Source organism: Tinamus guttatus, unplaced genomic scaffold (assembly GCF_059628265.1).
Source record: "Tinamus guttatus ecotype Peru unplaced genomic scaffold, ASM5962826v1 Tinamus_guttatus_pri_ptg000079l, whole genome shotgun sequence".
Lineage (NCBI taxonomy): Eukaryota > Metazoa > Chordata > Aves > Tinamiformes > Tinamidae > Tinamus > Tinamus guttatus.
The window spans coordinates 131,738-147,224 of NW_028288613.1; the positions used below are offsets into that span (position 1 = coordinate 131,738).

At 34.2% G+C, this 15,487-nt stretch overlaps 1 protein-coding gene across 1 annotated transcript in view; it reads left to right on the top strand.

Moving 5' to 3' along the window:
- The window catches only part of CFAP46 (cilia and flagella associated protein 46), a 71,273-nt gene extending 56,163 nt beyond the window's left edge, over positions 1 to 15,110 (top strand). The window contains exons 48-60 of the mRNA XM_088520008.1: positions 35 to 177; positions 1,195 to 1,316; positions 1,737 to 1,816; positions 2,836 to 3,000; positions 4,332 to 4,408; positions 4,908 to 4,968; positions 5,059 to 5,094; positions 6,905 to 7,007; positions 7,748 to 7,860; positions 11,366 to 11,447; positions 13,021 to 13,157; positions 13,688 to 13,768; positions 14,918 to 15,110. Coding sequence (XP_088376134.1) covers positions 35 to 177; positions 1,195 to 1,316; positions 1,737 to 1,816; positions 2,836 to 3,000; positions 4,332 to 4,408; positions 4,908 to 4,968; positions 5,059 to 5,094; positions 6,905 to 7,007; positions 7,748 to 7,860; positions 11,366 to 11,447; positions 13,021 to 13,157; positions 13,688 to 13,768; positions 14,918 to 15,054 — 1,337 coding nt within the window. The 3' untranslated portion in view covers positions 15,055 to 15,110. The remainder of the gene's footprint in view (positions 1 to 34; positions 178 to 1,194; positions 1,317 to 1,736; positions 1,817 to 2,835; positions 3,001 to 4,331; positions 4,409 to 4,907; positions 4,969 to 5,058; positions 5,095 to 6,904; positions 7,008 to 7,747; positions 7,861 to 11,365; positions 11,448 to 13,020; positions 13,158 to 13,687; positions 13,769 to 14,917) is intronic.
- The last annotated feature ends 377 nt before the right edge of the window (positions 15,111 to 15,487 follow it).

Below are 15,487 nucleotides of genomic sequence, written 5' to 3' on the forward strand. Positions count from 1 at the left end.
AAGTGTCTTAAAATGGTCTTTCCTCCTTTTAAAGCTAAAGTTTCTCGGTTTCCCATGAATCCTGATATATTTTGTGTTTTGTTGGAAAAAGTGCGTCTTTACAAGCAGCAAAAGATGAATAGTCTTAAAAAAACTAGCAGTCAAAACTTGCAAGAGTGTGTCTCCAAAACAGATGAGGTAATATATTTGATTATCTTATATTTAAAATAAGATGAAAAACGTGTACTAAAAGTTGTCAGAAATACATATAGATACACACACACACACACACACACACAGATACACACATATAAAATTTCAATTTGTTGCAAATGTATCTGTGCGCTTCATAATTAAAAAATTCTGTCTGTGCTCTGCTTATGATTTAATCTTACTATTATTTTTCCACTGTTATCTCAATATGTTATTTAAAAGGTTTGAAATGTTCTGTATTTTAGTGCAGTGTAAACTTGCTATAATTGAGTCCAGATCCCACAAAAATGAAGTACTGTATACTCTTGAGTTTGCGTTTTGCACATTGCCTGTCACACCTTTAATTCTAGATAAAGAAAAAGATTTTACAGGAGAGCCCCAGATATCCCCCCAAAAATTTAACTCAACTCTTAAATTGAAACAAATTAGACTTAGCCAGAGAATTATCAGTTCCCAACATGGGACCGTCTCTTTCTAAAGCATACAGTATCTCTTTCAGTGTAAGTGCTTATCTGAATGCAGGAAATATGAATCCGTTACTGTCATCTGCTTCAAGGACATACCTAATTGGATTCCAGATTATATCTGTGACTTTGAACACTCTTAAATTCTAGTTTTGTACAAGTTTTGTGTTCCTACAAGATGTTTCAGTTCTGTAAAGACTTTGTTTCTAAATTTCATTGTGTAGTGTAAAGGCACAGTGGCAAAAGCCTGTGGCTTTTGTATAAACTTTTAAGCTGCAAGATCACAGGAAGTGTTCTACACATTCACTATGTAAGTCTTTGTCCCCTGTCATTCTCAATTACATTAATTTTGACTCTATTAGTGAATATATAGGTGTTCACACTTGGGTTTTTTGAAACTGGTTTGATATATTCATATTTTCCAATTCATGATGATTAAATTAATCTGATGTAGCCTCAATTTAACATATTGCACCTTAAGTCCTTGCTAAATACCATTTTGTAAATATTCTATTTTTTACTGAAATTTGTTTGACAGTCTCCCACAGACAAAATAGATGAGAATGTACAGGATTTTACATCAGATTTCTCTGAAATAGTGGAAGTTATGGAAGACTATCTGAAACCAGTGCTGTCACAGTTTGATTTTCTTGATATGAGGTAAGACATTCAGAATTGTTTCATCATCATTTGAGGAAATAAAATTGTGACCCAGGCCCTACCGATACAGGAATGATTTTAGCAAGCATAGAACCTATGGAATGGACCTTTTACTCCTTTCAAGATAGTATATGCAAATCTAAGAGGACTATGTAACTATATATACAATATAAAATGCTAATATCCATTTCTAAAAAGCATTTTCCTCCAGCTCAAATCATAGCATATTGATCTGAAGGTGAAACATTATAACTAAACAATTTAAGGATGGGTTTTCCAAGGGCTAGGATCTCCAAAGGGGATATGTTCTCTGCCTTAAATTTCCTTGAGCTTGCACTGCCTGTTCTTTATGCCTCCTGTGAAAACCTTTACTTGTTTATGTATTGATGCTAGTTATATTTTCAATGTTCATATTCCCAGAGAACAGACTGCATCAGTTTCAACTGAATCAGGAAAAATGAAAGTGAAAGATAAGGATACCAAACGCACTGAAATACAAGGTATGTGTTTTCTTGAGGATAATACATGGATATAATATATGTAAATACATATATCAGAATGCTGATCTTCGTTATAGTTTTTGGTTTTCTGAAGTCAGGGAGAGAGAAAAAAGATTTTGTCTGCATTCATTTTCTATGCCTGGTTTAATATTTTAGTGTATTTCCAAAGCGGTTACTTATATGCTGGAAGGATATGCATGTATCCAAGGCCTCCAAACTACAGGTTTCAGAGAGCCAAGAAAAATGGCCTTATCACAAACCAGTCTTTTCAGGAGAAAGGCTAATAGAAAGAGAACTTCCTTCACTCTCTTCATCCCTTTGTATATTTTATGTTTTCCTCCTTTTGACTCAGTGAACTTTCGCAATGCTTGTGGACCATCACAAGATTTTTTGCCTCATGGTGTGGGGTAGTGAAGTTTACAATTAAAAATCACTAAAAAATAAAAAAATAAAATTGCAATTGTTTATGTTTTTTTTCCAAAGAGTTTCTTTCTCCAACGTGGCAGCTGGTTTATTTTGTCATTCTGGAAAGACCTAAGATAACCTGTCTTTCATGAATTTGTTGTTTCTCTGTACCAAATGGGAAAATGTTGGCATAATGGTACTTAGTACTTCTTTCTAAATAACAGAAACAAAACTTCCAACAAAGTGATATAGTTAGCATTGGATAGGAGATCTTTTAAAACTTTTTTTTTAAGCCAAGCATAATTTTTAAGTCAAACAGTGTTTCATTTCCAAATATCTCTTCCTTGCCTACATTGCATGCACATGACTTTAGGATGGTGTGGCTATTAATATGAGGATATTTTTTCCTCTGAAGAATTAGTTCTCACAAATTCATATGCTTACAAGCTTGCGTCTTAGGGAGAGCTACATCAAAAGAAATATAATTGTATAACACACTTTATTCACAGTGAAATGCGTTTCAAGCATTATGCAATAGAAGTTTTTCAAATAACTTCAGCTATTGGTATACATACTGAGAAATACTAAATCTCAGTCTTGCTGTATTTCTTCAGGTACATCTGTGGAGTTTGGATTGTGTGTGGTATTATTGGTAGATACAATACTTATGGAATTGCCTTTGGAAGCACTGAGTATCTTTCAAGAAGAGGGTGTATGTTCTGTATCCAGAGATTTTTCTCTCCAGATACTCTACAATCGAATGTGTGTAGAAGAATCAGGTACTATTAAATTAGTATGATAAAGCGATAAGCAAGATACTTAAAATGTGAAGAATATGAATGGTATAATGTATTTTATGGAAATACTGTCATATACCATAGATTCCTAGTATTTGGGCTGTAATACAAATATTAGCAATGTGCAGTAATGCAAGTATTAATGCAACATATAGTGTGTGTTTTGTAGTAATATATTTTCAGTGCTAGCTAATTTGAAATAACATATACTATGAAAGAATAAGTTAAGTCTGGTGGATTCTAAGATAACTTAGGGATTTTGAAAGAAAAAGAAAGACTTTAACTTACATTATGTATGACTTTGTATCTTTGCTTATCTATTACCAAAGTTACAGAAAAACAAAGTTATATTAGTCATATATATTAGTATATTAGTCATATAAAAGAACACATTTAAACTCTAACTAAATTACTAAACCTAGTGAGTCTAGACAAAAAATAGGATTAGAAAATTTCATTCTATACCATGAAAGTATTCTGCAACGCAGAGGTTCCTGTACTGTGTTCACATCAGTAATATTTGGTCCCTTAAGTATAATTTATCCTGTGTTTTTCTATTCCAAGCTTCTTTTCCACAAATAGGGAAGTATGGATAATCTGGGTTTAAAACATTTTTAAACTACATACACATTCACATATTGTTATATGTCTATTAGAAATAGGAATTTTAGAACATGTAGTTTTTTTCATTTCAGTTTTACCACTTTTCAAAGTGAAACTTAATTGTAGAAGCAAATAAAAGAGAGGAAGTGTAGCTGTGAAGCCTCTGTGCACTGAAAGAAAAGCAATAGCCAAATGAGTATTAATGCATATCTCAAATTTCCCCCAGCTTCCAGGGCACTCCAGTGATAACTGACAGCCATACTTGGGCAATAGCCATCCATATAGTGAGAAATAAGCCGTTTTCTTGTCCTCTTTTAAAATCCCTGAAAAAAAAAATGATTAACATGTGAGATACCTTTTTTTTTCTGATAATCTCTGCATATTTCACTGAAGCTGTGGTTATTCCAATAACATCAATGACGAATAAGTACTCTAATAGGTTAGGAAGGGCTTCACTGATTACTGTTCAGCTCTATCCTCCTAAATGTAATAAAACCTGTCCTAAGGGGTCTAAGGGGTAATGTCTCAGCTTCTTTTCCACTTTTAAGCCATTTTTAGATAAGAGGGTTTGCGGTATGTCCTTGTGTTTCTGTTACATGAAATAAATTTTTGTTTCTCTAGCTTAATGTGTTGTTATTACACCCTTACAAACACAAATAATTTTCAAGAAATTTTTGATTTCTAAAACTGTCAATTGTTCAATTCTACAGAGATTGAAATGAAAAACAATGTTGAGATGCCTAAAGAACCAAAACCAAAAGCTGATCAGAAAAAGAATGTCAAAGCGGTAAACTGTCCTACTTCTTTAAATAAGCTCCATAGGATTAATTTTTACTCTGTAATATGTATGCTTATATTATAGAATTATAGTAGTTTCTATAATTTTTTATTATATTTTCTTGATCTGCATTCATGAAAAGTTCATTATATATATTAGGAATCTGAAGTGGAATAAATATTATACAGTCCCATAAGAATCTTTTTATTTTATTTTATTTTTTACTGATTTTGCAATAACTGCAGAGTTGTTGTTTCTTGGAAGATCATACTGTTTATGTAAATGTGATGTATTTAACAATCCACCAGGAAGAGGTGCTTAAAGTTGCCAGAACTACCTCCCCTTAACAATATGGTACACTGTATATAGAATATAACCATATTTTTTAGAAATAAATCTTTTATAGATAGATAATATAATGTATCTTATGCTTTTAATTTCAGTTGGCAGTTGGATATCATTCTGCTTTAAATCTCACCTTCTAAATATCAATGTTTTGTAATTGTAGGCATCCATTAATCGTGTTTTACCTTCTAATTGCCTGTCTGTTGATACCCATAATTTCAAATGTATCCTTTCACAAACTATTAGCTAAGTCTATCAGTTAAGATAAATTTCCATTATTTTTATTCCATTGTTTACACTTAACTGTGTATCAGATATTGTGGATCCCTATAATGAAGGAAGAGAAGCAGGTAATATAGAATACTACTAAATAATATTAAATAATACCTACTCAATTTTAAAAATTATGTAACTGAAAATGAAGTCATGACATTGAGCGGTTGACAAAAAAATGAAGCTTTTCATCAGAACGGTAATGCGTAGTCATCAGTCAATTGGTGCATCAATGAAACAATAAAACCAGGTTTAGGAAAGAAAATGTTTCTGTTACTATTTCTTTCATATCACTAAATATTGAACAAATAATTGCTTTAGTTACTTTCTTATTATATTATCCAGTTGAAAACACAAGCCTTCTTTCAACAACTAGTTAATAGTGTTTTTTGAGATACCCATTACCCCTTGTTCTGTCACTGGCCACCACTCGGTAACCTTCTCGGTAACAGGACAAGGGGTAATGGATACCAACTGAAACACAGGCAGTTTCATCTCTGTGTGAGGAAGAATTTTTTTCCTGTGAGGGTGGCAGAGCCCTGGCACAGGCTGCCCAGACAGGCTGTGGAATCTCCTCCTTTGGAGATCTTCCAAACCTGCCTGGATGTGACCACGTGCTCTGTGCTCTGGGTGTCCCTGATGGAGCAAAGGTCCCTTCCAACCTCAACCATTCTGTGATTCAATATCAGTAGGGCCAGAAAGGATATAGGTTAATTGAAAGAATATGATGCTTTGTATAATCTTTGTTATGGAAGAAATCTGCATGAAAGCTATGAATAGACTTAGAGTAAATGGTACTGAATGGGAATGCATTGGGACAGGGATGTTGGAACTCAGCAGACTTCTACGGCATATTTCAAGCTAGTGTCTTAAATGAAGTATATTTTTGTATATAGGATACATAATTTATATATATTTTTGCTTATATATACATAAAGCATGTCTAGCAAATCAAACCTTTGCATGTCACCTTACAATTAATTTGGGGAGATGAAGGTTCCTAAGACAGATGTTAGGGTTAGGATATTTGTAATGGTTACCATTTTCTTGTAGAGTGTATTTATCAAAGCCACAAGTTCTATTAATTCAGTCTGACACAAAATATTTCAATAATACAATTTAACCTCACTTTTTCTCCAATTATATCCGATAGCTTAATGGAGTCACATTTCTTAATAAACTTACTTGGGTGTAGAACTCCAAAAACGATCTAACAAAGATCTTTGTGACACTTAATCTCAACTCAGAGGAAACTACTGAACAGTCAGTAGATACTGGCACACATCTGCATATGTTCGCAGTTTCACTTTCACAGCAGATAAAAATTCACTGCTGTTTACAATTAACCCAACATCTGGACTTGAGAGTATCTTTAATTTACAGTATTAGGAAAATATAATCCCAAGGGAGAAGATGAGTTACCATTAGATAAGTTTGGAAAATGCAGGTCAATTTGGAATTTTCTGAAATTATTTAAATTGAGGATTCTGGAAACTGATCTGTTTTTTCTATCTACTTAAGTCCTCAGAGTCCCTGCAACAAAACTACACAAGCAATATTGATATTTTCAACTCTTGACACTTTTCTCAGGGTGGCTGGAGTTTATTCTTTGTACTTCTTCAGTCTTTAAGCTGTCTATTGAATTAGCCTTCTCAGTTGCAAAATATCCCTTCCAGTGGCAATTACAAGCAATTGTACCTGGTTGGGGTAAATGTCACAATTACTACAGCTTTAAAAAGTAGACTTTCTTGTCATAAAAAAATGAGATCTAATATGGCTTAAATGAGGCTTAATATTATATTGTCATTTTAAAATGTTTGAAATTAATATTGTGCATTGTACCTTCTCGTATGCTGAGCTCATATCAATTAAATTCTAATATTGCAGAATCTGTAAGTCCCTCACAAAAAATAAACGAAATCCTAGAAAAATACCATGACCCATTTACATTGCAGTGGGAAGGAGTTATTGGAAACACACATGCTCCAAGGTTTGTAATATTTCAACTACTTTCATTTTTTGTCTGTGTTTCTTTTTTATAATGGTGTTGCTTCCCAATTTATTCCCTTCACTCTCTATAGGAGCAGTTTACTTTTATGGTCATAGAAATAGAAGCCTAAAAGATATCTCAAGGACTTAATCAGTGCTGTAAATGAGACAACACAGTCGTCCCTGGACCTCTCTTTATAACTCTTTGTTTAATTGGTGCTTTAAAATCTTCTCTAGTAATATTAAATACGCAGTGGTGTAGGCACCCTCATGTCTCACAACAATTAGAAAGATAGAACTATTGCGAGGTTGCATAGCTTTTGCTGTTGGCTAGGGTGAATATTTGCATCTCTTCTCAAAACGGAATTTCTTCATACCCTGAATACTCCCTTGGAAAGTTAGATTAAATACTGCTGTTTCAGAGTTACATAAATGCATGAGTTGGTGGGTTCTCAGAGTTATCCATGTTAGTTATCCATGAAATACAGTCTATCTGTTGTTTGCTGAGCTGAAATGTTGCTAAATTAGGTATACCTTTTTATTAAACTAATAAGGCAGTAGTTTGTATGAGCTACTACTCTTTGTATAGAATATTGTAGGTTTGTTTGTCTCCTTGATTTGTATGCTTGCTTTTGTAATAAATATTTCAAGAGCAACTAACTCTAAAGTGTTTGCTATGGATGTTTTCTGAAAAATATTCTTGTACAGTATTTCCATAAAAATAACTTCCTTTCTTTGCAGCCAGGCTGAATGGGAGCAGCTGCTGACCAACTGCAGTGCGTTTGTATTCTATGGGATGGAGCGCTTCCTGTCTCATATGTTGCTCAACAGGCTGGTTGCTATGAACATCCCAAGTGAGATAAGCAACTTCCAAAGTATTTTTTTATTAGGACATTTTTTTCCCCCCAGAAATAACAAAAATGTGTTTATTTCATACCTTGTCATTATGAATCCTTGAAGTAAGCAATGAAGCTCTTTTCTCAAGATTGAGTATTTTAATTGAAAAAACTTTGCATTTATTTTATTCTTCTGCACAGCTTTCTCTTTATTCCTCGCAAATGATTTAATTCTTTCTCCTTTTCCAAACAGTAGGATTTTAAATTACAGAAGTTCTCAAAGTTGAGCCATCATCTGTTGAGCTTTCCACTAACTCCTCTCCCTTTCTCTTGAACCAAGTATTTGTTAAGAATGTGTTTTTTACTGCTGAGAACAACCTCAGCAGCACCACTTCACCAAACCCCGTCTGCCCCATGCAGGCAACACAGAACTGTCCTGAATACTGGATTAATACAGAGTGATTTTCCCTGTACTGGGGAACCTTTGTAGAGTCTGAGAAGGTATCTTTTTCTGCCTCCTCACAGCTAATTAATTCTTCTCGTGTTAGAGCATGAGGCTCCGACTCAAGAGGGTATTTTGGGTTCCCAGTAATCCTCTGTGCTCCTGTTCCCTTTGAACATCCTGAAGACACTGAATTCAGAGCCGAGTTGTCAGAGCAGGTCAAGTGTTAGCTGCCTTTTGGACTGTGCTGAGCATGTGAAACTGCGCTCTTCTCCTCTCCTCGTGCTGCCTTTGGGGGACTGTTATGGTTGATGATACTCCTTGAACCATGTCCCAGAGAATTGTGGCAGTGATAGATGGCCTGGGGTAAAACTATGACAGGGAATACACCAATAATTAAACAGTATGAATGACTTCATGCCAAAGCATGACAAACATAAAGAAATACATACAGCGTAATAAAATACAAATGTATAGAGAATACTATTTGCAAGTGACTTCTAGTTGTTCTGTGATTTGACAGCAAAAGTTAACTGAGAGCATTTGTAAAAATCTTATTTAGTTATTACTGTGAGTTATTAAAGTACTGTGATGATCTTCTAGGATGATATAAAATGCATTAAATATGTAGTCTGATAATTGCTAGCAAACATCAGACACTTCATTTTATAAAAAATTATGGAGGTCTTTTGTGGTGGCTGATAACAGCAATTTTGCAAGCTTGGAACCCACACTTCATTATACTTTCTGGTTCTTTGTCCTGAAAGGAATTCCATTGATACTGTCCCTCCCCAGCTTAGTAAGGGAAAAGTCTGTAATGCTTTCTTTGCTTCTAAAATGGTCTATGCTAAAACCTCTTCACTAAAACTATTGCTCTACCCTAGCAGGTGTTTGAACTTAGCAAAGATAACATAAGGAAAGAAAAAATTAGATAGGTAGATTTTGGGTTGTGTGATGAAGTTAAATTTTGTTTTATTTTGCAATGATACTTACTATGGAATACTTCAGAAAGTGAGTGCTGTGATCTATGGGGTCATTAGTTAATTTTCTTACCAAATGCACAGAGTACAGGTGACAGAGTGCTTGAAAAAGGCAAACCTACTTCTTGTCTTTAAAAAGTGAGGATGAAGGAGAGCTCCAGAACATAATTTCACTGGAAAATACATGAGAATAAGAAATCAAATAATGTAGTCCAGGTCAGTAGTGAACAAGTTGCATTGAACTAATCTCATTTCCTTCCATGGAATGGGAATAAGCCCTATGAATGTGTAGTAGTCTTACTTTTTCACTGTGTGATACTCTTTCAGACTTTACCACGTGAAATTCCCATAGGCAAGGTGGGAGGAAATATCCAGTATTATTGAGCATGCTATTGATTGGGAGCAAAAATATTTGAAAAATATGCTCATGGGATGTAGTTTTCTGTGGCAAGCAGTGTAAGACTGGGTCAGGCTTGGTTCCTGAGGGCTCTAACCTGGATCCAATACATGTTTTTGTTGATCATTCGGATGATGAAATAGAGGATATCTTTGCTGAACCTGGCAATGAGAACAGCCTGAGAAGGAGGTAATTCAGGAACTCCTGAAATGCAGGATTAGAATTCAAATTAAATAACAGGATGTAATTCAGTAAAAGCTACAGGATGGTGTTAAACTTAAGTAGAAATGATCAGCTAATCATAAACAAGTGAGTGCCTAAGAGACAGTTTTACAGAATAGAATCAGGAGGTGGATCAAGTATCTTAAAGGCTATCAAAAGAGAAAGTTAATTAAATGCTCTATCTGCCTATGACTATGAGTAGTAGGTTTAAGCTGCAGCAAACCAGGCACTTGGGAAAGCTTTGTATTTCTGAAAATATTCAAGTTTATTTCACTGGTGGCCTGTAAGGAAAACATCCTTAAGGAATGTTTTGCATGTTCCTTGGTCCTTGTCACGCTAGCCTGTTAAAGGTGGCAGGAAAATAATCCAGATCGGCAACAGCCGCTGGTCTTGAGTTAGTTGATTTTATTCAGCAGTGCAAGATCTTTGTGATAACAACATCCACCATTAACGGGCACGATTGTTATAGGGGATTGGTTTATCAATTGATAAACAGGAATTAGCACAAGTAAATGAAGCTCAGTATACTGCTTGTCCTAATAAAATGTGATAGTGTTTCTTCCCCCTGAGCATACAGGGGCCTCTCAACCTTGCAACAAGTTACTTTAGCCCAGCATGCCAGGTAGAGGGAGGGCAGGGCTACTCACAGTCCGGCCAGAGGAGTTGGTCAGGTGCTGTTCCTGATCCCTGCTCTAAGGACCCTGTCCTTTACACCATAACAAGGAAGAAGATATGACTTTGATATGGTCATCCTTGTAAGGTGATTCTTCCAGTATCAGCAGGCAAGTGCTGTAAGATTATCTGCTGTTCGAACCATCAGCGAGACAAGTTTCAGTTCTTCAGCGAGTATTGCAGTTGTATTGCTTCTTTAGCAAGTTTGGTGTTGTTCGCAAATTTTAGCAAAGCAAGATCACCCCTCTTCACAAGGCTTTCCACCTCCCTACCTTGCTGTTACGAGAAAGTACACAGAAGTTTCCACCTCATGTCGTTGGCCCGTCAGCAGCGGTCTTGCAGTTTCAAATGTTAACTCATTGTTCACTCATCATACCTTGAAGAAGGTCATCAGTCATACCTTGAAGAAGGGAGATAAGGTCAATAACTTTTTCATTCTTCCAACACAAAATTCTGTGATTTTAGAATGGAATCATGTGGAATCATATCAATTACTAGCTGTAATTAAATGGTACACGGACCTTGTTATTAATTATACTAAGGTGGCATAGGCAAACCTGCTAGCCACTGTGGGAAAGTATAGCAAATTTATACTAGATAATGTTAAGATGATATTAGAGAGGCACTTTTCCTTAATATTTGACTTTAATATTTGAATTTTGATTGAAAAATATTAATTTTGTATTAGCTGTTTACACTGTACTTTAAGAAAGTTGTTAACTAAAGAAAGGTCTGTTTTATTTTATTATGGTAAACAGTATTGTTAGTGCAAATACACTTACTCAAGCAGATCCTTTTGTTTTTTTCTAGAATGCCATTTGATGATACTTTTAGATCTGATGCAATCAAAGCAAAGTTATCAGCGAGTGATGAACTCTGATATCCACAAAAGGTAGGATGAAAGTTACTCTTGTAAACTCTACAGTAATTATTTTTATTATAAAACAAAGCTAAAAAATTAAGTTACAAATACTTTACTTTCATTTACTTCCACAAACAGAAGTACTCAGAATTGCATCTAAATGTGGAGTCAGACTCTTCTTGTTCCATTCATTACATAGGGGCCGTATGGGATCAAAGGTATGTGGTACAGCAGTAACGGAGAAAATACTCCGATGGAGAAAATACGACACCAAATGTTAGCTGTGACCCTTACCTGCCGATTCTGATCTCAAGAATCTCCAAAGATTCTTGTTAAAGATATAACGATCTTTAAAAATATATAAATATGTTTAAGTATAGTTTTACTGCCCAGATATTAATCATTTGTTATTTAATGTATGGTGAATTTTCAGGCAGCCAAATTATGCTCTTAACACAGAGCAAATCAAAATGCAGGTACTTCTATTCACATCATCATTGGGACAGCCATATTAAGGCAGCCAACTCAAGCTTGTATCTAATCCTCAGCTCTGCAACAATCCTTTTGACTTTTCTGACTATTCATTCCATGAATGAGAAATATAAAAAGACTCTTCCTAAAAATATAGTTAATAAGCATGGACGTTTCTCAACAAGTTCAATGAATGCAACAATGCATGTTACAATGTAACATGTAATTGCATGTTACAGTGTAGCATGTTACAATGTAACATATAAGTACGATATAAAACTTGTGTACATATATAGACAAGTATCTGTTTAAAAAAACCTTGTGTTTTTATTATTATTATCCTCTCTCCCCTCCTGAAAACAGTTACGTCCTAAAACAAGTGAATTTCCCACTCTTTGCTTTTGAAGTATCATTTTAATGGACGTTAGTAGAAAACTTTGGTTACCATCTTCTGCTAACATTACCGTGAAAAGGAGAGATTGACAAAAGCAAGATTCAGCTTCTAAGTTATTGCCGTTTCAGTGCTATAGAGATTCATGTCCAGCATTAAAACAAATTACTTGCTTAAATATTCCGGAGAAGAAATTTGAATCCCACTCTAGAAGTGATTTGGTTTTAAGCATCCAAAATTACTGCCATGCTCATTCTAAATGAAGCATGCCAAAGAGCAAACTTATTCTTAATGCAATGTTTTCTTTATCCCTTCAGGAACTTAAACAAAATCAAACAGTCATTTTCACAATTTGCCCATCATTTTCCCTGAATTGTAGAAGTTATTCTGCAGTATTTTGTAACAGTCTACGTGTTTATTCCTCCACTGCCATCTGTTTAGATGTCCAAAAAAGTACTATGACAGGGTCAGGAGCAATCCACTGGCTAAGTTCCATCATGTGAAGATGTAGTGATGAAGTTACAATAGTTCTTTATATTAAATATAAGGTACTGTGTCAACCATGCAAGAAAAACTCAATCTGGCATTTTTCTTTGTAGGGCGAAAGTTTTCAAAAAAATTCTTTCCCCATCTATTAAGAAGTATCATTTGCTTAATTTCTTGATATATTTTTAGTCAACTTTTAATTCTATATTTTAATTCAAATAATTTTATTATTCTCTTCCTTTTGATTTTCTTTAGCTGTGCACGTATTGCTTTGGAGAGACCAACAGAGACAGCAATACTTCTAAGCCTTATTGGTGTTCGTGCTATAATAGCCAACCAGTGGTACACGACTCTGCAAGAGAATGCAGAAAGACTAGAAATTTTATCTGAGAGTATGTATTCTTCATTGTTTGTGTATGAATTTATTCACGCCTTTGTACACAGGTGCTCATATGCTGTGTGTATCTACTCTCTTTCTGTGATGATTTTTTTTTTTTTTTTTACCAAAACTTGTCTGAAGTCCTAGTCTCCTTGGGCTAGTCTTCTAGGTCTAGTCCACTTAGTCTCCGTAAAAGGTGAAGAGTGTACAGGAATGACCATGTGTTGTTGATAGCTTGATCTTTCAAACAGAAAAATAACCTGTTAGGAACTGAAACGAGTTTAGTGGAGGAAGCGTTTATGGTCCTGTAGTAGGACTAAGATTTTGATGTGGAAGAGTAGCTGCAGAAGGAAAAACAAACCAACCAAAAAAGCCCAAAGATAACTGCCACCCTCAGAGATACGAAGTAAAAATTCTAGAAGTAAATTTCTTTAAGTTTTCTTCATTTCTAATTTCTTTTAAGTAATTTCTTTAAACAATTTATTTGAAAAAATATTTTCCCCAAAATTTTTCATTAATAACTCATAAAATATTTCTTTCCAGATTTGTTGAGAATTGGGAAGACAACTGGGCAGACAGTCAATATCCTTCAAAAGAGGAAGATCCACAGTAACTCAATTAAAAGTAAGAAGTGAAAAACTTTATACAAAAGCCTAGCATTGTCTTTTAACAGAATTAAAACCTAGTATTTAATCAGTAAATCCATAATTTTAGGTATTGCTATTTTTTGTTTCGTGTAAAAGCAGGAGCGAGCTGTGGACTGAATTATCACTGTATACCTTGAATTAAATAATGATCTGATAAAGCTTTTCTGTTTAAAGTAAAATGCAAAAATAGCAAACTGTACAGACTAGAAGATAATCAGTTTGAAATCTCAACTCATTTGCATCTGCACCCTACATAAATAAATAAATGAAAGACCTTGATATGTCCTTACTACCTTCTCACCAATTTGTATTAAAATGTACAAGGATATCTTAGTCCTGTTTTTTCTCTTAAGTATCTGTTATAATTGGTTGATTCTATTGAAGACCTATGTGTAGTCTGCAGGTATATTTGAAATCTTTCAAATGAGACAACTTTTTGTGACACTTCTTATAAGAATTAAAAGAATAAAGAATCCTTGTAAGGATCAAAAGTGGGAAGACCATTGATAATATAGTTGGAGTAAGAATATTTTAAGTATGTAAAATTTCTTTCTGGAAGTTGGTCACAGCTGACAAAACAGTTAAAATGTTTACTCCACTGGACTATTACAAAGTGAAGTAATGTGAAAAGTTAGGCCAACAGCACAACATGCACAATGTAAATTTATTTTTGTGGTGCATAGTGGATTAGTCCTATAGGTATACAATGCAAAAAGATAAGTTAAACCTGCAGTCCTTAGGCAGCCTGCACTGCCTGGCATCTTGTGGGAGCGGACATAAGCATTTTTGTCTTATATTGGCTATTACAAATAAAAGATGTTTACCTTATAAAATCATAAAAATCCTTTTTGTGGTATTGGATTTAGCTCTTAAGGGTAAATAAAATAAATTCTAGTGATTATAAATTACACTGTCGTATAATTAAAGAGGGGAACAGGTCAGATTGTAAGTATTGCTTGATTCTTTCTATTTTTTTTCAAAAAATCTTTCTTGGATATAGCAGCATTTATTTATATTTTAGAGAGGAAGGTTATTAAGCAGAGAAGTGTTAAAATACTGCACTTCGAAGCAGTCTCATACTCAGACATATTTGAAAATAACAATATTTCAAAATTATTTTTCCTAGTGGAAGAGGATTCTCACAATTCTCCTACAGAGAAAGCAGAAGAGCAGAACATTCCTACTCCTCCAGATTTTACTGCAATTCATCCATCAGTTTTTAATTGTGTGTTATATGGTTTACCCAATGTAGTTATTACATAACTTATACCAGACTTCTCATAATAGGAACACTACAACAGGGTACATGGTGCATGCCTTGCACTGAAGGTATCTCAATACCTTTCTGTAAAGCCTAAGAGATCAGCTTAAGAAAATGTATGTTTTGCTGATTGATTGATTTCTGTTTTAGATATAAGCAGTTTCATATTAAAATAGTTGCATTAAATATCAAAGTTGCCTTTTCAATATTTCATATTTCAATTAGTTACTATTCTGTGCTTTTCTGAACTCAGTGAAACCTTTAAAAGAATAATTTAGATATCTATTTACCTTGACTCCAGTATTGCCTTTTTGGACAAATGTGAGCTACTACAAAAGATTTTTGAGTTTAAATATCTTAAATTAGACACAAAATTCCAGTAAAAAAAGGCAGAAATACTTTCCTGGTGAGAAACACAGTTCTTAAAGGAGGTTA